The sequence below is a fragment of the Nymphalis io genome, chromosome 2 (assembly GCF_905147045.1).
Source record: "Nymphalis io chromosome 2, ilAglIoxx1.1, whole genome shotgun sequence".
Lineage (NCBI taxonomy): Eukaryota > Metazoa > Arthropoda > Insecta > Lepidoptera > Nymphalidae > Nymphalis > Nymphalis io.
Window position 1 is genome coordinate 5,528,420 of NC_065889.1, and position 26,885 is coordinate 5,555,304.

General features: G+C 32.0%; 2 protein-coding genes across 2 annotated transcripts in view; both read right to left on the reverse strand.

Moving 5' to 3' along the window:
• The window catches only part of LOC126779070 (gamma-aminobutyric acid type B receptor subunit 1), a 198,460-nt gene that overhangs the window by 101,313 nt on the left and 70,262 nt on the right, over positions 1–26,885 (reverse strand). The window lies entirely within an intron of this gene.
• LOC126779309 (uncharacterized) lies at positions 13,641–17,473 on the reverse strand. Its single transcript, XM_050503307.1, has 2 exons — positions 17,169–17,473; positions 13,641–13,977 (listed from the first exon to the last, which is right to left on the reverse strand). Exons 1-2 carry the CDS (start codon positions 17,374–17,376, stop codon positions 13,694–13,696), a joined length of 492 nt encoding a protein of 163 aa, XP_050359264.1. The 5' UTR covers positions 17,377–17,473; the 3' UTR covers positions 13,641–13,693.

Genomic DNA, 26,885 nt, shown 5'->3' on the forward strand with positions numbered 1-26,885 from the left:
GTATACTATCATGTAAGAATGTAATTGCTTTTAATGTCGATAAGGCGTCTGACAAAGAAATAAGCGGTCGTTTGTTTGGCGGTTAGAAGAAAAAGCAATTAGCTTGAATGCAAATGGCAAAACGTATTGTAGTGTGTTCAACGCATTTGCATAGAAAGCGACGGAGGGCGGAATTCCGAGAGGTTGTATTCACACTGTATTAGTTCCTGCTGAAACTTTCACCGTTGAATCGAAGATGGACTTATTTTTAAAGCGTTTTTACTAACGTTCGTTAGCCTTGCTAATAAATCAGCATTGTAATTTTACTTGTCACTACTTTCCCTTCGTCGAGACTAATTATAATTTATTGTATTAATTATAGCTGCCCAAAGTAATTTAGTCTCGGCTCACTATTTCATGTTAAACTTTGTTAATGGAACATGAAATTTTAAGATCGTAATACGTACTTAGGCGTTAATTAGAAAATGAAAATATCATTACACACTTAAATTAGATTAATTTAACTTGTGTAATATCTTAGTACAACTTGTGTATTATCTTAATGTTTATTGTCGTAGCTACGACACAGTATTATAGTATTGTAGTTACTATCGTATATATTGTTTATGATATGTTTAAAGCTGACTGCCAACCTTCACTAGTCGGAGTGGCACTCGAAGAAGAAGATATGTATAATTTGTTCAAAATAAATAAATAAAAATAAATGTAACTAACGTAGTTAGTAAGTAAACAAATCTAGAAAATTCAATTTTAACCTACTTCTAAATGTCGTATCGATTTGGAACTTTGAAGTATACATAATAAGGTTGACATTACATTAATATGATAACATCGAACTGATTATGGATCTATGATATGGACTTGGCACTCTTCATTAGCTTCTAGTAAAATTATCATGTGTTAGTTTAGTTGGAAAACGCTGACATATTACCGTTGTGATTTTGTATGGCAAATTTATATTAAGGATTAATTGTCTCTCACCGTCGCAGTTCGGAATATTAGATCTATCACAAAGCGTTTTTACTATCAATAAATTTATACAATAATTCTCTTAAATAAAAGTAAAAAAAAAAACAATTAAATCTTGTACAATTTAATAATTACGTAAATATTTTTTATATTCAATTATATTATGTATATTAGGTACATTTTATATCAAATTGCAACCGATTGAAATTTAATCGATTCGATGTCGTATAAACAACACTCTTTATGTTTGAAAGTCATCAATTACATTTTCGTCTGTTTCACTGGAAATTACTTTTTCTATATTTTTATCCAACTACGGTGACACAAAAAGAAAGGTTACCATTTTACCATATACATACCTATGTATGGTTGAATGTCTATCTGTTCTCGTGTAGCTTTTAAGCTACTCATTATATTTTGACAAATGACCTGTCGTGGCTTCTTGGGGCTCTCGTCTCATAGACTATGAGATATCATTTTAAATCCAACATAGAGGATATTACGAAATGAATCTGTCAAGCGGCCGTAACGATACACTTGGTTGGAATGCGAATTCAAATACTAAAAAGTTTCACAAGTGGTAAAAATGTGTGTGGTTCTGGTTCGACTTACAACAGCAAATAGGTACTTTCCAGTCGGTATCTGTTACTTTGGTCGTATAGTTTGGTCAGAATCGTTTTAGAAGCGAATATATAATACAAGCATATAATAAGCTATTATAAGCTAAGCTGAATTTGGTACAAATGATATTTAATAACTTTTCAAACCCGTATATTAAATTAGTCACGCCATAAATATTATAAGTACGGAAAATCCAAATTTTTTATAAGCAAAATTTAGCCTTTCACAGCTCGAGTTCAAAAATCAATTGCAAGACAAATTGCTCTAATAAATTGCACGGCATCTTCTATCGCGTGATACTGTCGGGAATCAATCAAATGTAATATAACTGTCTGGTCGAAATTCGAGTCTTGCTATCGGTTAGAAAAAGCTTAAATGCGAAATTTAATTTGAAAAACAAACGATTATGAACGATGACACGTATTAATAATTAAATAATTAAGTAAATAAGGAACCAGTCATTGATATGACTTTAATAGTACAACAGACAGGTGTAATCTGTATAAGCTTATGAAATATTAGTTGTTTTTTTTAGTTACTTTATTTTTATTTAAAAATCAATAATACTCAATCACCCCCTCAACATGCATCCGTTTCATATCTAACATATAAAACTATAAATATGCACGCGGTAATTTTATAAATGGAGATAAATAAGCTGTTTATAAGACATGAAACCCAAATAAAATAATTTCGATGCTGATGTTATAACAATATATTTCCATGCGTAAACAAAGACAGTTATGAATGATCAAAAGTTGGTACATTCTTTTTTATCGAAATAATTCACAAACATGATACATGTTGAAACATCGTGTTATTAGCCTCAACAACAACGTAATTTGCTTAATAAAGGGTCGTTTTTCGTCATTTACGCAATTCCAATTTACGTACAGCCATTTGGAGGAGTTGTCTAATTAACCTGCCTATTCCACAATTTATTGCTGATCCCTTGGATGTCTCGGAGCAATTTCGCCGAACCTTTATTGACTGTGGTACTAAACATAAATCACTTTAGGGTCTAAAGCATTAATTTAAATACAATATGTACGAAACTCTTACGGGTTTTGTTAGTCTTAGAATTTAGGGTTAATCGAACAATTATTAAAATAAAATTGTATTAAACATAATATGGCGTTTATATATCATTCTCTTATTGAAAACACGAAATAGGTGATAATAAGATAAAAACTATACATTTATGTAAATTAGTAATTAACCTCTTGTTAGAATTTGTATATAACTAGTTTACTTTAAGGCTTGAGTGAGAATGTAATGAATGTTTTCTTTATATACATTATATGTCAGTGTGATGTCGCCCAAGCAGACCGTCACTAGGGAATTTGACCTGCATGCGTCGGATAAAAAATTTGCCATAAATGTATCCACCAACCTGCATCGGAGTAGTGGTAGAATAAGCTCTAAACCTCCTCCTCAAAAGGAAAGGACGTCAGCATGATTACATATCCGTAGGTGTTTTAGTACCTTGTTTACTACCTGATTTAATGCAGAAATGCGGTGTTACTAGCAGCGTCAGTGCGGTTGCGGTGCAATTGCCACGCGGCTCTAAAGTGATTTTGATAAGAATGACATTTTATTGCAATCGAACTCCGTACTATGTTTGTGTTTCTTTTTAAAAAAAATTAACATCGTCGTTTCATCTAACATGCTATTCATTGCAGTTTAACAAACATGCTTAAATATGTGTCATCGCTCAAATTTTTTTCCGAACACATTTTTCTTAACCGCTTTGTAAAAGTAAACCCCACCAAATTGTCGTTACTTTACATTTGCATGTATGTAGTAACGCCAAGACGAGTACATATTGCTTCCACTTACAAGACTAACAAAAAGTTATATATCTTATGGAAAGCCAAGATCCTAACTCTACACGCGCTAACCTAACACTCTTTAACTCTCATCATAGCTTATAGCGTTCTGCGTGTTCTTAAGTTCTCTTAAACATTATATAAAAGACCATTCTTACATATTGCCCCAGATGATACATATGTTTATAAGAAGTTTAGATAATTTGCTTCTGAATATAATTTATATAAAAATAAGAAACAAAGTAAAGTTAAAGAACACAAATTTCCCTATAGAAGAAAGAAAACTGTATCGTAAGGGAAAAAATCCTGACGACAAAACAAAAATCATTTTCACAAATAGCGTAAATTTTCTTTGTGGTAGGACCTTTTTTCATATGTAACCGCTAAAGGCTAAAATACTTAGGTGGATTTCCGAGGAGCTCCATTTGCATAGTCGCAAATTTACCTTTTATACGGTATATTTATAGGGCAGACGAGTGTTAAGCATAATATGTTATTACGTGATTGTTTCCGCTAAGAGGTAAAACTTTTCCACCGTTTTATAAGACGGCTGTCATTAATTTTCGCTCTGATGGTCACCAATAAACTGCTGCAAGCTGCAAACTAAAGAATAGAAGCTACATTGTAAAACATGTTAGAAATTTTTTAACGAGGTACAATAACCGTAGTTTCGTTTCTATGAACATTTTTAACGCGTTCAAACTAAATACATGAAAAATTATAATGCAGACTAAGATGAAACGTTTTCATCTAAATAATATCATTTAATTATATTGAAGATGTCAAAATTATAAGTAACAAGAAAATTTATGCAGTATGCGTTATATTTACATAGAACCTGAGGAGTAAATATTTTAAAGAATGGTACGTTTGTTCAAGAACGAAATGTTTTTCTACAGTTACGGTACGTCTGGGTACAAAAACTCACAAGTTTTTCTAGTGCCAAAAAGCAATGATTTTGTATTGGGATGCCGGTTTGAATAATGAGCGATCCAGTGTAATGACAATCATGAAATACAACTAAATAAATAAATATTGTTTGTATTTATATGTATGTTGCTTTGCATTGAACTTCTGAAAACTGGCTTTTGCTTGTAACTTCTTTCGATCTACACTTTTAATCGGTTAAATGTTTTCCGAAGTAGACACGAATGGATAGCGATCACTGCAATTTTCAATAAACTTGGCACGTTTTCCTATTGTTTTCGGTGTTTGTGATTTCTTTAGAAATCGGCTACAAGGAAGTCAATTTGAATTTTGCATTTAAATTTTATTCTTCGCACGATCAGTAAAGGATTTTCTTACACAAACATTTTGTTTCGAATTTCAATAATGTGAATATTACTTAAAAAGTATTATTTTCTTCCCTTCACTGACTTTACATATTGATGTACATTATAAAACATCTGGTCTAGTGGTTATAAAGGCAAGCTACCAGATTGCGGATGATACAAATGGATTCAAATCCCGGAACTGATGAACTTAGAATAGAATAGAATATGCTTTATTGTACACCAAAAGAGTTACAAAACCATTTTAAACACAAACATAAAAAAAACGAAAACTATTTTGTACAAAAGACGGTCTTATCGCGATTTCTTCCAGACAACCTTTGGGTGAATCACATGAAATAAATAAATATATCGGTAAGGAGGTGTACTGATCATCTCAACTTTTATTTTTTTTAATAAATATAAAAATATATTTATTTTATTATATATCTAATACATATAAATAAATAATATATACATAAACTTTTTAATATATACACAAACATAAATTTTGCTGGTGGTAGGGCTTTGTGCAAGCTCGTCTGGGTAGGTACCACCCACTCATCAGATATTCTACCGCAAATCAGCAATACTTGATATTGATGTGTTCCAGTTTGAAGGGTGAGTGAGCCAGTGTAATAACAGACACAAGGGACATAAAATCTTAGTTCCCAAGGTTGGTGGCGCATTGGCTATAAGTGATGGTTGACATTTCTTACAATGCCAATGTCTAAGGGCGTTTGGTGACCACTTACCATCAGGTAGCCCATATGCTCGTCCACCTTCCTATTCTATAAAAAAAAAAAACATACATGAATACGAACTTATTTAGTTTTTCTTTTAAAAAAAATCCTATTAAGAGACTAGAGTTAACTATAATACACTGCAGTGCCTCAGAAGGCACGTAAAGGAGTTGTTGCTTTGATCTTGCTCTTTTCGTATTAAATTTTCGAACTATTGAATTATGAGAGTGAGAAAACAGAGACTTGTTTTCTATTCGTGTAATAACAGCAAGTTTTCGACTTCGCAAAGTCAATACATCCATCATTCCTAAAGCATGGTACTCATTTCTATAAAAAGATTCTGCTGGTATTTTTATTCGTAGAACAGATTCTCAGTAGAATCTACATTTCAAATCTGTGGTAGCTTTACAATTAATGTATAAGGATTATTTTGATAGAATTACATAACTCTTCGGTGTGTTCGCTTGTCTTTGTTGACTGCACGTCATTCATATAACATCAGAAACAAATATAAGCTAATATTGGTTAGCTATTTATTAATGTTTAAATAAATCAATACATTATGTTACAGATAAGCTATTGAAATATCAATAACTAGTTATTTTCACATTATCTAATGAAACCCAATATCTGTGAAATATCAAACCTCGTTCATTTATTTATATTATATATTTCACTCAATTATTATATACGGTTACTGCATATATTTTTGATTGTAATTATTCTGTTATGTTAACAATTTAATCGTATATCAAAATTACAACAACAACGTATTCAGTTTTGAATACAAAATTTGGAAAATGAACTAACTAAAATAAAAATATTTTCAATAAATATTCCAACAATAGTTGTGCTGTAGAAATTGTTTTTAGGAATTCGTAAATTCGAACATATTTAATATTCGTCGGAATGAGAGAACAAATCATAAAGAAATAAGTTATTATCTAGGTCAGGTGTATTTGCTGGAGAGGTAACTGGTAAACTAATTTGGCACGCGTTCAAACTAAAGACCCACCATCTTCGACCAAAACCTCTTATTATCTAGAGATAGTGCAGAGAGCTGCGGCTGAGAGTAATTTATAAGACTTTAGGTTCTTTTGGGTTAATTGAACGCGTCTGCTGAATTTTAGTTTTAAGTACAAGACAAAATAATGGAAATGCCCAAGTTTATATTCTCTTGACGTTCATGTTAATTAGTTTTCTTATAAAATCTCATTCTTGACGATTATGTGCAAAGTTAAAAAAATATTGTAATCTATTTGATTAAAATTTTTAGCCACCTAGTCTCAGTCTAGTGAATAGCTTTTACGACTGATCCAGAAGTCAAGGGTTCGAATCCCTATATTCCTTTTTTATGTTCATAAAATTATCGCAAACGCCCGGCGTTAGAAATTCTGTGTTTACACTCTTATGCTTCGATAATCAAGTGAAATTGTTGGTCCCGATCCAACTGTCGTATGAGTCGTATTGTCATCCAAAATATGTAAATACAACACTTGTATTAACGCACATTCCTGTGCACGATGATAATGCGCTGAGATTTGTCACTGATGCCAAAAATTCGATAAGAAGCATACTAATATATACCTACATATTATGACTTCAGCGATTTGTTCCATCTTCAGCTCGAGTAAAAAGAGATTTTTTGACCGTGAGTCAAACACATTTTAATAGTATTTTCATATTTTTTTTTGTAAATACTAAATTCTATAGTGGATATATTTTATTATTTAATATATTTTATATACAAAATAATACTGAATCTGAACTTGGAAAAACCGTTACATTTACTTATAGGTACCCATTTACTTAAGGTTTGTAAGCGTACCATGAATATAGGGTTGTCAAACCAGAACTGTTTCAGTAGGTTAGAACGAATAAAAATTCATTCCAATTTTAAACATTTCCCTGAGAGAAGTGGAATTGGGAAAACCCGAACAATACGAAATATAGAAAATAGGTCGATTTTAACAAGCCAATTTTGTACATGGATATTTAAACGAGCACTAATAACAAAATCGTTTTAAATTTTGAGTAATTTATAAAATGGTATAAACTGACATAAACAGATTGTTTTAAAATATAAATACTCTTTATCGTTTTATAACAAAGATACACTATCGTAAAAAAATATCCCTAAGAATAAAGTCCATATGCATATATTAATGTTTAGCTTTGTACTTGTTAATACACTCATATTAGCAGTATAAAAAGAGCGTCACCGTTAAGATAAGTCTCATGTTGTTATGTATGTGTTAACATAACCATCAGCACCAACATCAGGGTCCTTGTAAACATCAGTGTCAATATCAACGCCAAATTGAGCTATCGAAAGTGTCAGGATCAGCATGACAATGGTAATTCTTTCAAGATACGATAATTGACAAAATTATATAAATTAAAAAAAAAATACAGTATTGGTATGCTCTTTTGGTAAAAGTTACAGTTCAAAGGGAGTTTGACTAATGGCTTACCAAAATACATTATTTTCTTATTTCAGAATTGAATATACTTATCATTTATCTTTCGTTACAACGTACATTGTAATTTTATTAAAAACATTATTAGATACCGTAATATATATATGGTATAAGTATATACTTATACCGATACTAATTACATGACAGGTTTTATCAACAACTTTTTACGATCAATTTTGCGACTGTGAAAACTTAAAATATTTTCCAATTATCAAATATTTACAAAACCAATATTATTATTGAATTGTAAATTGTGATATAAGTATGCTTCAAAGTACTCACTTTGCTATTATATTTAATTTAATTAAAAATCTTATGCTGATATTAATAACATTACTACAAATCACCGCAAATCATAGCGACGCGTGGTTAAATGGTTTACCAATATCGTTGTACCATATCACCCTATAATCCGATACAAGTTCATGACCGCGTAGCGCTGGATAGGATTGAATATATAGTAAAATCGTTTAGCTTTTTACTATGTTGATAAAGATTTGGTTTTTCTGAAGCTTATGATTTATTTATTACTAATACAAGTTGTACGCATTTATTTCATCATTTGCATCTTCTTCAGAACTTTCTGATTGGTTTTGACTTCTTTGAATTCCAACAGTGGGTGGTAATTGAACGAAATTTTTACAGCATACTTTGAAGCGAGTTGTACAACCAGTAACACCTGAGTCGAAGATCATGCTTGAACACTTCCGTATATGCAAGCAAGTACCACCCCTTATCCAACATGTGGATGTGGTTGAACCTGAGTGTGATTAAAAAAATGAGTATGTCTTACAAAATTGCATGTCCATATTAATTACCAAGTAAATACTATTTAATATTTTGACTTTACCGTTTTTATTGTGATAGTAATAATTATTTTAAATAAATGTAAGTTGGTTGATTTTTAGGATTCAATAAAATGAAGCGTTACTAAAAATTAAACGTACTTCATATTTTTCTCAGTTTGAAACAGAAACACTGAGATTTGATAATAATATGCAAATTATTGTAGGAATCTATGTCATCTATACGAATAAATAAAGTTGAAGTGTATGTCTATGAATTCAAAATAACTGCATATTTTTAAATTAATATGGCACTTTGTGAGTTATCATAACCGAAACAATATTATTTTTTATTTTTGTCTGTTTGTCTGTAATCTTAAAAATGCCTAAAAATTACAAATACAAATAACTGAATTATTATTATTTATTTTATATCTGTACATCGCCTTCAGTTTTATAAATCTCATGTCATTGTCTAAAGATTTTTTTTGAAGGTATCGTTCCTTAAAAAATAAGACCGCCCTTCATTCATACAATAATTTAACATATTTTGATATCTGTACCTTTTCATTACTTGTTGTACAATACTTTGCAAATAACTGATTTGTAATATATTTACATGTAGTACAACAGGTTTTGTATTACAGGTGTTATATGAACAAATTTGTTAGATTTAAAAATATTTTTCACTATCTTTTTTTTTTTTGATTGAATGTTAGGTATTTATTAAAAGTACAATATTATCGAATATAATTTTTAATGTGTAATTACATTTTCTTTGCAATTACTTAAGAAATCTTGAAACTTCGAACTTACAAGACTTCTTACTCTTATTTAATATTTCATCAATTTACGAATAATTTTTGGTGTTAATTCGTAAGTTTCACGATAATTTGGCATAATATTAATTTCGAAATCTTATTATATTTTGCTATTACTTTGTATTGCGGAAAGTAAAATGTATTTATTATATACATTCTGATTTCACAAAATGTAGTAGTTCTGAGAAATTGTTTTATTTTATTGTGAACGTCAACGTTCATACGGATTTTAAAATCAATGTCTTAAAATTGTATGACTTTTGAATCACCTACGTTTTATGGTTTAACAAGAATAACTCATAACAGCCTGTGAATGTCCCGCTGCTGGGACTGGGGATAGAACGTTTAGAGCTTATCCCACCACGCTGCTCCAATGCGGGTTGGTGGAATACACATATGGCAGAATTTCAATGAAATTAGAAACATGCAGGTTTCCTCACGATGTTTTTCTTCACCGTCAAGCACGAGATGAATTATAATTACAAATTAAGCACGTGAAAATTCAGTGGTGCTTGCCCGGGGTTTGAACCCCCGATCATCGGTTAAGATGCACGCGTTCTTACCTCTGGGCCATCCCGGCTTAACTCTTTTAAATTTATTTTATTTATTAGCTTGTAAGAACCAGCTTTTCTAAATTTAATAATTAAATTATAATATATGAAAACTAGTTCTTATGTCCTATTTTACGATCACGACACAGTCAACTTGGTAACGCCAAGCCTAAATACTATTCATTCAAAATAACATACTTAAAATAAATCTAAAGTAATGGCCTATAAATGTCCCGCTGCTGTGTTAGCTGTCCTTTTTGAGGAGAACCCATGTGGCGATTTTTATCCAAGATATGCCGATTTCCTCACGATGTTTTCATTCATCGCCGAGTTTGGCGAATTAAATTAAAAAAATAAATTAAGCGATAAGCGATTGAAAATTCAACGATGCTTGCTTGGGCTTGAACCAGTAACCTTTAAGTTAAGATTAACGTAATACTCACTGGGTCACATCGACTTCTTAGAACAAACTTTATTTTATTTTTAATTTTGTTGAGATACATTAATAATTTATTTATTACATCACTTCTTAATACCTGAATTAAGCCGTATAGTTGTGGTGATTATTTATATAGGTACTAACCCAGCGTTGGTTTATTTCCTCCTTTAACAAATATATCCTTATACGTGTCGGGCAACCGTGGGAGAATTCTATTAGTGCTCCTTGTGATACCTTCTGTGATTAGAGTTGCCACAATTACAGTAAACAGCATCGTGACTGTAAGCACTGACGTGTTGTATTTAATTCATTTGCGCATTTCTAGTTAGTACAAATCTAATAAAAGCCGTTGAATCGAATTGTCTATTTAATTGATTTTACGCTGGCAATAAATGATAAAACTGCCATTATTGTATATTTGTTATTGCATTTTGTTTCTGTATTTTTAAAGGATTTTTTTATCATTTCCAATCTGAAGTCAGTTATCCAGCTTGAGCTATGTTTATTAGCTGCCTAACCAGTCTAGTGGTTAATTTACACCGTTCCGTGTTTTAAAGGTTCGAATCTTGGGAAGAACCAAAAATGCATGAGCTTTACTTTCAAATATTCTAAGTTGCAGCCCGGAGCTAGCAATTTGGATATGGTATGCATATACTCTTGCGTCGAAAAATATGTAGGAAAGTTCTGTACCCAATATTTCTTTATTCACGTTGGATAGCTATCCCGTATTATGAAAGTGAGGATGTGGTGAGTGCACTTGTGCTTGCGAACACACTTATGATTTATTCAACTGCGTGCGAATTAGAGGTTCCTCGGATTTGAGCATTTGGCTCTCATTCGAGGCAGCTCAACCACTACCGAGATGCTCGGGTGCAAGGCAAGGCAACTGCGGTGATCGACTTGTTTGCATTTATAAGCCGCAAAACATGGCGTCAAATGAAAAAAGCTGTACTTTTATTTTTTATTGATTACTAGCTACATGCTCCAGCTTCACACACGTAGAATAAGGGTCTATTTTTATACTGAATGATAATTGAACATACCAAGAAAAAATCTAAATTTTATTTAGGGCCAGAAACTTTCGTAGACGTACGCAGAACAACTCAATAAAGGCTCTGCACTGTCGGATAAATGGTTGACAAACGAATCTCTATGAATCCTCTAACACACATACAATGAAACATTCATTTTTATTTATTGGTACAATTTTTAGTCGCGAAGTAGTTTTGGAAAGTAAACAAAAAAGAAAGTGTCGTTTACACTACGTGACGAGCGGCTACTTACGAGTCAAACAAATGTTGGAATTCACGTCCAAACTACGCGCGGCACGCTTACTAAGAACCTTTGAGAGCTGTCAAAAAACCGACAGCGGATGGATATGGGGGACGAGGCACGCCTCGAATCAGGGCGCGGCCATAGCTGAGCTGGGCGTGACGACCCTGAGCTACTGATTCGTTCACACTTTTACATCTCCTGTGTATTTTAACCGTGTAGATTGTTCTCCGTTTAGAATTTTAAGGAAATTGAACGCAAATAAAAAGTATTACGTCAATAAATAGTATATGAAAAAAATTAAAAACATTTTTATTATTATCCTAATTCACATAATGACGTATAAGTGTAAATAAATTTATTTGTTATATGTGCATACTTGTACAGTACATCTGTTTGGTATTTGTGTACCTGATTGTAATATTATAAATTAAAAAGCTACATTACGCTATATTCAATTTATATTTGGTTGTAGGTCTTTATTCGAGCCCGTTTGGGTAGTTCCCACCCACTCAGAAATTCTACCACCAAACAGTTATATTTAGTATTGTAGTATTATATGATCTGTGGTATTGTTGTTCTCCGGTTTGATGGGTGAATGAGCCAGTGTAATTACAGGCAAAAGGGACGTAAAATCTTAGTTCCCAAGTTTTGTAGCACAATGTAGGTTAATATTTCTTACAGTGCCTATGTTTATGGGCAGTGGTCACCACTTATCATCAGGTGGCCCATATACACGTTCTTTAGATTTTGTTTGATTGTACGTGTTTATAGTTAATTATATTATGTCTAGTACTTTTTCTTATCGGGTGTTTTTGGAGAAATTTTTATAAGGGATACGCATTACCATGGCTTTTATACTTTTCAAAAGTCTTTACGCGTATTTTACTATTTTTCATATCTGTTTTATTTCTTTTACGTATAATAAAGAGTAAAATAAGTAACAAACCACAATGCAACATGGCCAAAATAGTTTTTTAATAGATATAATATAATTTAAATATGTTAAGAAACAAATAAAATGTTTATAAATATGCATGTTACAAATATATAATATTTAATGGTAGTATAAACAATCTTATTACAGTTTAACTAGACTTAATCTCTTAAAGCATTTGATCATTTGTCTTCATTTGTGCTACGCTGTATACATTATTAAGCTATCAAAATTTTGAACTGTATTATGAAGAAAACCTACTTTTAACTACTTTTTTTCTAACGGTTGCGCTACCAAGTTATTAGCTCTTCTTTCAATAAATCACAACGCTAAATGAACTTCAAGTGTTTTATAATTATTAAGGGTAACTTAAGATATTATAACTTCTTGCAAATTGATTGAAATAGTTATTTTTTAATAAAAAATAACAATTATCTTATCTCTTGATTAATATTCATTATAAAAAAGTTTTAGTACAAAATTATGATCGTCTTTAAGTACTACAAATATGATTTAACTATAAGAGAAAACAATTGATGTAACTTGAAAATGCACTAAGCAGTTAAATATAACTCAATTGTTTTTTTAAACATATTATTTGTAGTAAAGCCTACGCGTCGAACATATAACCAGGCGGTTAGATGTTCCTTTCCTTATTAAGTAAAAAATTTAAAAGGTATCTTTGGATGAACTTGTAGAACCCTTACAAAAAAACAACACAGTTTAATATTCAAATATATTAAAATCGAAAACAAACGAAAAATATTAATTTTCTTGTAGTCCGTACGAGTGGCACAATTACCATATTCAAGTGTATTCTGTGCTTATTTACTCGTGTCCTAACTGAGTTTACTAATATAATTGAAAATATGTTATTATAAGTGTAAGTAATTGTTGTTAAGGCTAAATAATAAAAGATTAATGAAGGTAATATTATTTAATTATATTTATTACAAAGAGTGTCGTATTGGAGATTTATGTATTAGTAGCGTTTATCTCCTTTCGTTTTTTACGTTTTTTAGTCGTTACTTGAACAACGCCTTCTCCTCCGAACGCTTGTTTTTGACTCCAAGGAAAAGCGATATTGCCGATTCCTTTATCCTTTAAATCCCTTACTTCATATTTATTCCAAACGAAACAGCATACATTGAATCTGTTTTTACATCCTGGGACTTCAGTTAGCTGTCGGTAGCCGGGGCAAAGTTTGTAACTAATGCAAATACCGCCATGGCGCCAGCATGATGTCGAGATCATTGATCCTTATGAAAATAATCAGTTTAAATATTATTTTTTTTTTTTATAGAAAAGGAAGGCGGACGAGCATATGGGCCACCTGATGGTAAGTGGTCACCAACGCTCTTAGACATTGGCATTGTAAGAAATGTCAACCATCGCTTACATATCCAATGCGCCACCAACCTTGGGAACTAAGATTTTATGTCCCTTGTGCCTGTAATTACACTGGCTCACTCACCCTTCAAACCGGAACACAACAATATCAAGTATTGCTGTTTTGCGGTAGAATATCTGATGAGTGGGTGGTACCTACCCAGACGAGCTTGCACAAAGCCCTACCACCAGTAAAATAGTTTTATTTTAATGTTGGATTTAATATTTAAATAATTAAGTTGGTGAAATAATAATATAATAATATCCTGGGACATTTTTCACACACGGCTATCTGATCCCAAATTAAGCTTGTACAAAGCTTGTGCTATGGAAACCAGACAACTGATATACTACATATACTACTTTTCTTTTGTAAATACATACTTGTACAGATAAATACACCCAGACTCAAGACAAACAGACATGTTCATGCACACAAATGTCTGTCCTGGGTGGGAATCGAACCCACAACCTTCGGCGTGAAAGGCAAGTATCTACCAACCACGCTAACCGGCTCGTCAAATAATGCCTCATTTTCTGTTAAGTGAAGACAGGGAGAGGCTTTTAACACAATTTTACTAGATTGCTGGTTGTTAGACCAATTATGTCAATATGTTTGTTACTAACCGTAAGTAAGTAAGTAACAGCTTATAAATATCCCATTGCCGGGCTAAGACCAGAGAAGGTTTAGAGTTCATTCCACCACGCTGCTCGAATGTGGGTTGATAGATGCACAAGTGGCAGAATATAAATGAAATTAGACACATGTAGATTACATCACGATATTTTCTTTCACCGCTGAGCACGAATGAATTATAAATATAAATTAAGCACTTGTAAATTCAGTGCTGCTTGCCTGGGTTCGAACCCGCATTTATCAGTTAGGATTTACGCGTTCAACTATTGAGACATCACGGCTACTAACCGTGTTACATACATATTTCGCAACAATATTCTCCTTCCACTTAAAGCCTAAATCCATTCCTACTAGTAATTTAGGACAAGCAAAGTGATGCTCGCTCAGATTCGACTACGTGACCATTTTTCCTGTTATAACTGGTTATGACATGAATGTAAATAAAGGTATCTCAAACTTAAAATATAAATATTTTAAAAGTAATATTTTATGCCCAATATGACAAGCTAGTCTTCTAGCTATTAGTTTTAATAAATTAATAATAATTATCCAAACTTCAAAGTATACTATTTATAATAATTAAAAAATACCTTAAAGCACATAACATGAAAAAAATATAATATGAAAGAAAACAAGGTTTCATCTACGTCATAACAATATCTGTTTGACGTGAAAGCTGTAAAATTAATGACTTTCATTTGTTGCGACAGATTCTGGCGCGTATCAATCAATTAATATACGGGATTTCAGTAAAATGCGTCAACTTGCGGTAAAACACAATACGAGATAAATACGGAGGCGTACATCTAAAATAAATATCTCCATATATTCATGAGAACTCTGAAATCGTATGACGTAACGTATTTAAATATGTTTGTACTAAAGGTTAATAAATGGCTTGAGAACAAATAACAATTACGAATTATAATTTAGATTGATATTATGAGGAGGTAAATGAGCTCTCTGATGTATTGCTTTCTCTGTGCACATTGCTTTGGTATCAATAACTTACTTCTAAATGACAAAAAAAATCAAAAGGTATTAAATTTACAACTCCAATCGTATGATGTGTTAAAATGATGCGCCAACTTGCGGTAAAACACAATACGAGATAAATACGGAGGCGTACATCTAAAATAAATGTCTCCATATATTAATGAGAACTCTGAAATCGTATGACGTAACGTATTTAAATATGTTTGTACTAAAGGTAAATAAATGGTTTGAGAACAAATAACAATTACGAATTATAATTTTGATTGATATTATGAGGAGGTAAATGAGCTCTCTGATGTATTGCTTTCTCTGTGTACATTGCTTTGGTATCAACAACTTACTTCTAAATGACAAAAAAAAATTAAAAGGTATTAAATTTAGAACTCCAATCGTATGATGTGTTAAAATGATGCGTCAACTTGCAGTAAAACACAATACGAGATAAATACGGAGGCGTACATCTAAAATAAATGTCTCCATATATTGATGAGAACTCTGAAATCGTATGACGTAACGTATTTAAATATGTTTGTACTAAAGGTTAATAAATGGTTTGAGAACAAATAACAATTACGAATTATAATTTTGATTGATATTATGAGAAGGTAAATGAGCTCTCTGATGTATTGCTTTCTCTGAGTACATTGCTTTGGTATCAATAACTTACTTCTAAATGACAAAAAAAAATCAAAAGGTATTAAATTTACAACTCCAATCGTATGATGTGTTAAAATGATCGTAATTTAAAAAGATACATAATAATTAAAAATGGGGCCCTCATATTAGTATGTTGGCGAGTTGTGAGTCTACTTGCTTGTGTGCGTTCGCGTTCTGCGGAATTCTGGGCAAAAGAGAGCTATTTGTGCAATTTATACGCTTATTTAAGAATATAACAGCATTAAATATCGCTTCTCAATATATATTTGACAATGTAATGTACGTTCGTAATATATACATAAATTTTATGGAAATTGTTGTGTACACGCTATTATTACAAGGAATGAATATAAACTTGTTATTTCTATTACCCGACTACATAGGATTAGTAACTCTATTGTGAGACAATGTTTAACATTTATACAACAGGATCCCAAAAAACGTTCAAAATTTTTCAAAATGTTCGAGAAATGTAATTAAAACTAGTTTAAATAGACGTAATTTCTCTCATAACGCTGATAAAATGCATGTGTGACTATGAATAAGCAATACATTGAGAACATTAAACATAAATCCGACTTTAATTTACTAGGAATATTAATGTCGCTACTGCACTGTTTATTCACCGCATAGAAACACGGCTACATAATATTTATTGAAGTAGAATATTATACGGGGAGAAATACAGGATGTCAGATCACTTCGTATAATATTTGCAAACACCAATGTTGTATCATGAGAAAGGTAAATGAAGGCATCGAATAAACTCACTTCGAGACGGGGCAAGCGAAGCGAGCGCGCTGTGATAAGCTAGCAATTCCGCGCGTAAATCTTCGTATTCTTCGTCAACCGAAAGATCTAGGTTGGCGTCATTTCTTAAAGAAGTTATTAAACCCGTTCCTGAGTCGCCACTGACATCAGTATCCTTATTCGCCGCAAGCGATCGACAACTTATTAAAAGCAGTAGAAAATGTAACATTTTGCTCACATTGCACCTCGCGCGAAAATAATTTCACATCAATTTTATGTCCGGCTCGTTTACCAGAGATTTTTATTGAAAAATACATAAATTCTGACGATAATCTACTTGCATTTATTTGAGAGAAAACGCTATTCGAACATGAAAGTTAAATGGAAAAGTTTTATACCTACGTTTATGTAATCACTATTACTGAACGTTCAATATTAAAATACGTCGTATTTTGTAATAATTTTGTTAGTAGTAAGAAATTTCTTGACTCTTTTAAATAATAAGATATTATCCTCTATTCATGTTTTCGAACACTGCGCTACGGTATAGCGTTTCAAATAAAGACTATTATTATTCATACTCGACGTTAATTTGAATTGAAACTATAGCAGAATGGCTAATGAATTCCTGCAAATCAATCCTTCAGCAGCCGTCTGGGCGTGTAAATATTAATTAGCAATTCAACACTGAGAATGTTGCTAGTTTATTGAGTAAGTTTCTTATTATTAGTTATAAATTATGTGTGGATATTGTGTAATTTTACGTTGGAATCAGTTTCATAATACAGGGTCATTCAGTATGATTACAATGGCAAACAATATCGAAATAGATCTTTTTTTATAGTATAGGTATGCGGACGAGCAAATGGGCCACCTGATGATAAGTGGTCACCAACGCCCATAGACATTGGCACTGTAATTAATGTTAACCATTGCATACATCGCCAATGCACCACCATCCTTGGAAACTAAGATGTTATCTCCCTTGTGCGTTCGTTATATAAATCATACAATCAGCCAGTGTAATTATAGGCACAAATGACATAATATCTTAGTTCCCAAAGTTAGTGGCATTCGCATTGGCTATGTAAGCGGTGGTTAACATTTCTTGCAATACCAATGTCTATGAGCGTTGGTGATCACTTACTATCAGGTGGCCCCATATGCTCGTCTGCCTTCCTATTTTACAAAAAAAACAGGTTTTTGATTAGTTTATATGAAAAATAAGCTTAGAATATTTTATTAAATATTAATGTAAAAATTATTTCATCACTCTGAGAGATCCGTCACCGTCACTCATAATGCTATGTAGAAATGCAAACATAGCCGGCACTCTGATAAAAGTTGATCATTTGTTATGTATGAGTTACAGTCTGTTCCGTAACTGTAACTACATTGAAAGTAAAAATAGTCAGCTTCTCTTGAAATTGCAGGAAAATTTAAAAAATAACACTATGCTTTTGTTTCTTTAAATTATTTTATAAATTAATATCTAACATTTATAAATGTTGAAGATGAAATCCTGTTTACATTTTATTATTGTTGCCTTTTCCTGTTTCTGCGTCTTCATTGTTTATTCATACACATACATATGTATGTTTATATCATATTATATATATCGTGGGTCGTGGTTTGTAAAATTTATGTACTGTTACTAGACGACGAAGGAAGATGACACCTCTTCTCTAAGATAGGGCCAAATAACACTTATATTTTTTCTTATTTTTGTGATTATAAAAAAAAAGGATTATTCCTATAAACTATTTTCTGTCCACAATGTTTTATTATTTTTAATTAGTTTTGTGTGGTGTAGAGGGAATGCCGTAGGAGCTTTTGTCTATCTTTGATATTTTATATGCGAAATGTATGTATGTATATTTAAGTGGTATATATATATATAGTCGTGAAAGCGTAATAAACAAAAAAAATCTCTTAAGCTTTTATAGGTATAAAAGAAACTCAATAGATAAGTTCTCGTGAGTGGCATATTATATCGAGAATAAAAAAAACTTATATGTACAATCCACAATCTCCGCTTGCGACGATATAATTTCTTTTCTACTTTATTTTAAAGTACTCAGATATTTTGTAAAACTAAAGGAGCAGAGCACTGAAGCTGTTGTTATTCCATTATCGACCCTGGCCCGGGGTCGAATGTAAAGTATGAACCGCAAATACTCACTGCTATCGACGGTGCCACAGAAATAATTTAGAAAGTAAATACGACAACGCAAGTGGCAGAACCAGTAGATGAATATAAATGAGATAGGAAGTGGATTTTCAGACGTTGTTTGTTGTTGTTGATGTTGTAATTTCTTTGTTGTATACAAATGGTCACACAAGCACTACACTGAACTATGACAATGACAGTGCACAAATGTGTCGTATGTCTAATAAGAGAGTTCTTCCAGCTAACCTTAAAGGCACCGAGAGGAGAATTAAAGAACGAGATAAAAAGTGTTCATACTTAAGGTAAACTAAATATAAATAAGGTTTTTATTTATATGGTAACATTAATTTAGAAAAGAATAAGATAAACATAATGATAAAACAAATGATATCGTTTTAAATAAATAGACATAAAAAAGTAATAATAGCAAATTAATATTCAGAAGAAGGGATGAATATAAATGAACTGGAAAGTCATTACCCGCATGAAGTCCACGCGAAAAAATTTTTTTTTAGCTAGACAAACCGTTTTTCTCACATTAAATAAGGACTCACCGGCACTAAGTGCATCGGAATATCCATTAAAAACCAGTGAAACCCACTCCGTCTTTTCGAGAGTATAGAGAGATACTCTAATAAATTTCGATGGTACGTAAATCCGATCAAGTTATACGGTTCCTCGTTTCAGTAAAATGTAATTATTTGAAATGTCATACACTTGATTTATTAAGGTTGTGGAATCAATCCGACTGGACGTAAGCTTTATAGCCAATAAAAAGCTATATGAAGTTCATGTAAAAAGGTAAGGCCATTGTTAATACTTATTCAGTGTGTTAGCTGCCTCGTTGGTCTGGTGGCTAGATATAAGGCCACAGACCTCGAGGTCGTGGGTTCAAATCCCAGGTCGGGCCAGTAAAAAGTTATTAGGTTTTTTTGTTGAAAATTCTTAGTAGCAGTCCGGAGTCTGGAAGTTGGCAGTGTGTACACTCGTGCCTCAGAATTCACGTAAAGCTTGGTCGTCACGTTGGTCCTGCGCCTGAACTCTTTCTGGTCGTGTCTGTTTGCTGTGCTATCGGATTATGAGAGTAAGGGAATAGAAAGTGCGCCTGTGTTTGTGCGCACACTTCTGCACTTTAATATGTCCTGCGCAGTTGGCTAATCGAAATCGAAATCGGTCCGGAGGACATTATTATCTTTGTGTTGGATAATTCTATACCTTTTAATAAGAAAAATGAGAGCCAAAAAGGCTTAGTGGTTAAAACTTAAATCTTTTTTTTATAACGAGATAAATATTGCGTACCTACGTCTTAAGAATATGTCATTCATGTTTATATTCAAATATATGATATATTTAAAATTGCAAGGTGTAAATAGTAATTATTATTTAGGAATTTGTTGTTTATTTTTATAAGAATTACGAACCGTGTAATACTGTGTAACAAATAAGTTGGGCTAAAGTTATGTTATATTTTTTTTACTAATATTTTTAATATAAAAATATAATTCTGTGACATGTTTATAGAAACAGTGCTTATACTTTTCTGTAGATATTTCATATTCTGTAGTAACAAACGACTAAAAAAATATACCGTTTTAATTTATGAGATTATACTTCATAGAAAAGCTAATTTATAATAATAATATGCTGGGACATTTTTCACACACGGCCTTCTGATCCCAAAATAAGCTTGTACAAAGCTTGTGCTATGGAAACCAGACAGCTGATATATATTTATAACTCATAAAAATTATTTGTCTTGAATCATTTAAAAATATTTTTTATTTGATAACTTTTATTATTTAGGTAAATACATCTCAATGTAACTAGATATACTTTCTAGTAAATTTTCGATCGTTGGCAAAAACAGTGTAGCGAAAATTATAATAAAGTCTAATTGTTTCTGTTTTTAAAAAAATTCTGTCTGTTTTAATTTTGTGTTTATTTTTAATTATTTGTCGTTCGCACAAAATATAAAATAAAGCGCGTTATTAATTTTTTACAGGTAGTTGTCATTAATTTTTGGGTCACAAATTAAATACAACAATTATTCAACTCAATTTTTTTACTTTTTTCCTGTGTCTGAGCTAACAAATGAGATTGGTATTGGACAAAGTTTATTTTTTTTGCAGGGGTTTCCTTTTTCATTAAGAGAGTCGACGAGGAATTGATCTACCGGTAGGTCACCTTCGCTCTGACACCAGCAGCAAGAAGTATATAAATCACTCATTATACCATCAATGCGCTGCCATACCATATATTTGTATATATATTCTCGAGTATTAATACCACCGCAGACGTGTTGTTGGTGCCTTTTATTTATCTATTTTATTAAATAGATTAACGCTTTTATTGGTGTAACTGTATGTTTATATTTTCAGGTAACATCAGAGTCAATATTTTAGAACGGAATATTTTTTTATATTAATGACTATACAAATTTTAATCGCACTGTTTTATTGAATTTTAATCGACGATGAATTACATAGATCCGTAATAGTATGCTAAAAATCCTTCCATGATCTTAAAGACCAACATCTTTGAGATCATGGAATATAACCGTATACATTTTGCCCGTAATTACAAAGCCTCATTTACCCTTCAAACCAAAACGGAGGAGTACAGAGTATTAGTGTTAGGTGAAAAAATAAATGTTCTCGAGAATAATAATAAAATTACCAAAAATGCAATTAATCAACTAAAGCCTTTTTTTCTCATTGAAGCTAAATTGATATTTAAAATATGATAATTACACATAGAAAATTACATTAAAGCCGAGATGGCCTAGTGGTTAAAACGCGTGAATCTCAACCGATGATTGTGGGTTCAAGCCATGACAAGCGCCACTGTATTTTCATATGATTAATTTGTATTTATAATTCATCTCATGCTTGGCGGTGGAGGAAAACATGGTAAGGAAACCTACATACGCCTGGTTTCACTGAAAGTCTGCCACATGTGTGTTTCACCAACCCGCATTGGAGCAGCGTGCATTGGAGCAGCCTAAAAAAGAAGAGGAAGCCTTAGCCCAGCAATGGGACATTCACAGTCTGTTACTTCCACATAGAAGGAAGCCTTTTTTTTTTTTTTTTATAGAATAGGAAGGCGGACGAGCATATGGGCCACCTGATGGTAAGTGGTCACCAACGCTCTTAGACATTGGCATTGTAAGAAATGTCAACCATCGCTTACATATCCAATGCGCCACCAACCTTGGGAACTAAGATTTTATGTCCCTTGTGCCTGTAATTACACTGGCTCACTCACCCTTCAAACCGGAAACAAACAATATCAAGCATTGCTGTTTTGCGGTAGAATATCTGATGAGTGGGTGGTACCTACCCAGACGAGCTTGCACAAAGCCCTACCACCAGCCTAGTAGTCGCATATGATATTCTATCGAAAGATTTCGTTCGCAGCGGCTATTCTTACTGGAAATTGCGCATTCTGTATTATATTAGAGCACAAGTGTGTGCCAAACCGCAGTTGCCATCTCTGTTCTCTCTCATAACCCGATTGATTGGTTATTTGACACGACTCACACTGAGTTTCAGAGCACTAACAGTTTTATGAGCACATCGAAACCCGTTAGTGTTTTCATTTCAAAACTATAGGCAGATATTTAGAATTTCTAGACAGAAAAAGCTTCTAACTATATTTGCTTTGAACCCAGGACATTGCGATGGTAAGAGATAGCTACCAAATCAAGGAGGCTTGTATTGTAAACATTAAGTGACAATTGTGTTGACCCCTTTCAGTAATTGAATAGACATGAGACAGCCTTTGTTTTGCATCTTGTAACACTAAGACGTAGACGGCTTGATCCTCTGTTTAACACATCTATGCATACATTAATTATGCGTATTATGCTTTGAATAATCCCTACAAGAGGAAGATATATGGAATGAAAATGGGTGCATAAATAGACCCTAGTGGGTAATTGATCATTTCAGTACAAATTTAGGCAGAAAATTGGTATAGTTATGGCAAAGACTTAATATATAGATTTAAGACAATCAAATAAGTATTAAGTAAGTTATACATCGAACCCAAAACTTTCAGGGGAAAAATCGGTGTAATACTTAGATACTATAACAACCTTCATAAAAGGCTTATGTTAGGTTATTTGAAAACGCATTTGGATGAAATGAAGATCTCTTTATCTCATGGGAGCAGTTTTTCGTATACTTAACCGACAAGGCCTTTTACAGGAATAAAAGTAAAAAGCGAGTTAATGCAAGTTATATTTTTTATAATTGAATAATGTGTTTACGAAGCTCATAGCTTTGAATAAAAACAGATTTACTATTTGAAATAAATAGCTTTCCCTTTAAGGTCATCTACAAAATCGTGACATTATAACGAGGTGTTTGATTAATGATATTTACGACACGCTCAGTCAGAATAAACAAGAAAGTTTTGCTTAAAACGTTTTTCCAGCATCATCCCTAATTGTCTCGAGTCAATTCTGTCAAGCGATTTTACTTTGAAGACAAATGATAAGGCGGTAGGAAAACAATGACATAAAGGAAAATCAAAAGGAAAATGATTAAGGTACCAATAATTAAATGCGTTAATCGCTTCAACCTTTCAACGGAATAAACTTTAGGTAATTTTGATAAAATTTTGTTTACACACGACAGGAGATTTATTGAATAGTGCCTTATTAATTATGTATATTTTTTAAGAGCCACTTGTAATGTAAAGTGGTTAGTAAAACAATAATGTTCTTCTTTCAAATGTCAAAATAATATTGAAAAACAGAGATAAATCTGTGTGGTAATCCTAACGAGACACCTTCAGAAAAATAGCTTATAACTTGGGCCGTTAGAATTTAATAACATATTACATTTATATTTCAAATTGTTTTCAATAAATAATAATATGCACATAACGCAAATCGAATAGAGAAAACAAAAATAATTAACATAAACAACAAACATATAACTTCGTATTATCCGAAAACGCAAACAGAATAACATATTAATATGATGTTTGGACCCTTTTTGCGTACGTTGATTTTAATAAATTCCGATGAGTATACGTTTTCAAACCTGCTACGAACCTAACTCTCTAAACTTGCTGAAATGGCTCATGCAAATTGTATCCAGCACCATTACCTTGTTTTAGGATTGTAACACACTTAGCCGAATTAAATATAGAATACATTTTAGGCGTAGTTTTTTATATGTAGTAAAATAATTATGTGTTTACACATACATATTATGTAATAATATTCGTTTAATTATATACATCTTAGAAACGTGGTTATTAATTTAAAAATAATTATATATAACAAAATCATAATTTGTAAGTTGTATTAAAAAAAGTCAAAATATATGTTATATAAGTGCGTAAAGTGAGTATACAAATAAATTAGCACTATACTTATTGTCTCTTTACGCTTACTTGCTTATTCGCTTACTTGTTTAAAAAACGCGTCAAATCCTAATTTTTCATGTAAGAAATATACGATTACTTAGTACTAATTGTATCGTTTATTATTATTTTTTTTATTTGTTTGGTACACAATAACTAACTCAGACTTCGAGCGTCCGACGAGTAAGCGTAAGATTTCGAGCGTAAGATTTGTTATCTACAACCTTGGCACTCACTTCATTTTTATTCATTAGTAGAAGGACTGTTACCGAAGCAGCGTCAAAACTCATAATTTGTTAAATAATTTATATTACTTTTCTGTTTCGTTTTCATCACGTCATGTGTAGTCACTTCAGGCATTTAATTTATCGCGGATTACTTTTATCATTACCATTATTTTGCCATTATCCTTGTTTGGAATTGTCGCAATATGTGTTTACAACACAGCAAGAACAAGGACATTCGCTTGCTCTTATCCTTGTTTGGGGTCGAGTGTGTTTATATAACTGCAAGAATAAGGATTTGTCAGATTTGTTATTTACGGCTCGCCGCTTTCTGAAAAGCGGATAAAACTGAAAAGTGACAACTAAATAAATGTAGCAAATGTAATTATAACACAAGTCAATTTAAATCGTAGGTGGGTTAGGGGGTGTTTACTTTGAATAAAGACTTGACCGCTAACATTATTACTAAGCAACATTAAGGTATGTACTTAGATTAGGTTTGATATATAGGTAATTATTATTAGTTTGGCTTACTTAATTTAATTAATTTATTGTACACCACAAACATATAATACAGAAAACGCTTAGGACTAATAATAATAATAATATCCCGGGACATTTTTCACACACGGCCATCTGATCCCGAATTAAGCTTGTACAAAGTTTGTGCTATGGAAACCAGACAACTGATATACTACATATACTACTTTTTTTTTTGTAAATACATACTTATATAGATAATTACACCCAGACTCAGGACAAACATTCATGTTCATGCACACAAACGTCTGTCCTGGGTGGGAATCGAACCCACAACCTTCGGCGTGAAAGGCAAGTGTTCTACCAACCACGCCAACCGGCTTATTGCCTGCTTTATTTATTTTATTTATTTATATACTCTTTATTGCACACCAATATAGACAAAAATAATAGGAGTAAAACAAAACAAAGAAAAGAAAAATGTACAATAGGCGGCCTTATCTCTAAAACAGCGATCTCTTCCAGGCAACCTTTGGTAGAGGAGAGAGATAGGATGGTAGGGGTGTACAATTATTTAATACATAAAAAAAAATAGATACAATATATATATGTATATATACGATACATAAATAAATATTCCATAAATATATAATTATATAATGATATAATATACATACACATTATAAATATATACATTTACATACTATAAATACTTACATAATAAATAAAATATTTAATTGCAGTATTTCTTCATGAAGCAAGATAGTGCTCTTTTATCATTTTTTTAAAAGAAGTAATAGTTGGTGCACGTCTTGCTTCTAGTGGAAGAGAGTTCCAAAGACGAATTGAATGGACTGTAAATGAGTCACTATAAAAAGATGTTGTATGAGGTGGTATTTTTAAAATCAAATTTTCTTCAGAACGAAGATTATGGCTATGTGAAGAACTAAGAAATTGAAAACGTTCTTTTAGATATGAAGGAGAAGACGGATTGAACAGAATACAGTACAGAAGTTGAAGGATGTGAGTATTCCTGCGAAGCCGGATTGGGAGCCACTTGAGCTTTTTACGAAATTCAGAAACGTGATCATATTTACGAAGACCAAATATGAATCGGATGCAAAGATTTTGGAGACGCTCAAGTTTATTAAGTTGCTCCTCTTTTAGATCAAGATAACATGCGTCAGCATAATCGAGAATTGGTAGTAGGAGTGACTGTGCTAACATAATTTTGGTAGGGATGGGTAGAAAGTTGCGTAACCTTCGAAGGGAGCCAAAGGCTGCAAAAATTTTTTACTAACCTCACTTATCTGTGGTTCCCAAGACAGGTGCTGGTCAAAGGAAATTCCCAAATTCCTAGCTGTAACACTGAACGGTATGTTAACACCGTTAAAGTGTACAACCGGGAGATCCGAAAAAGATATACGAGAAATTAATTTTGAACTACCAATAATCAGCACCTGTGTTTTATTTGGGTTTACTCGTAAT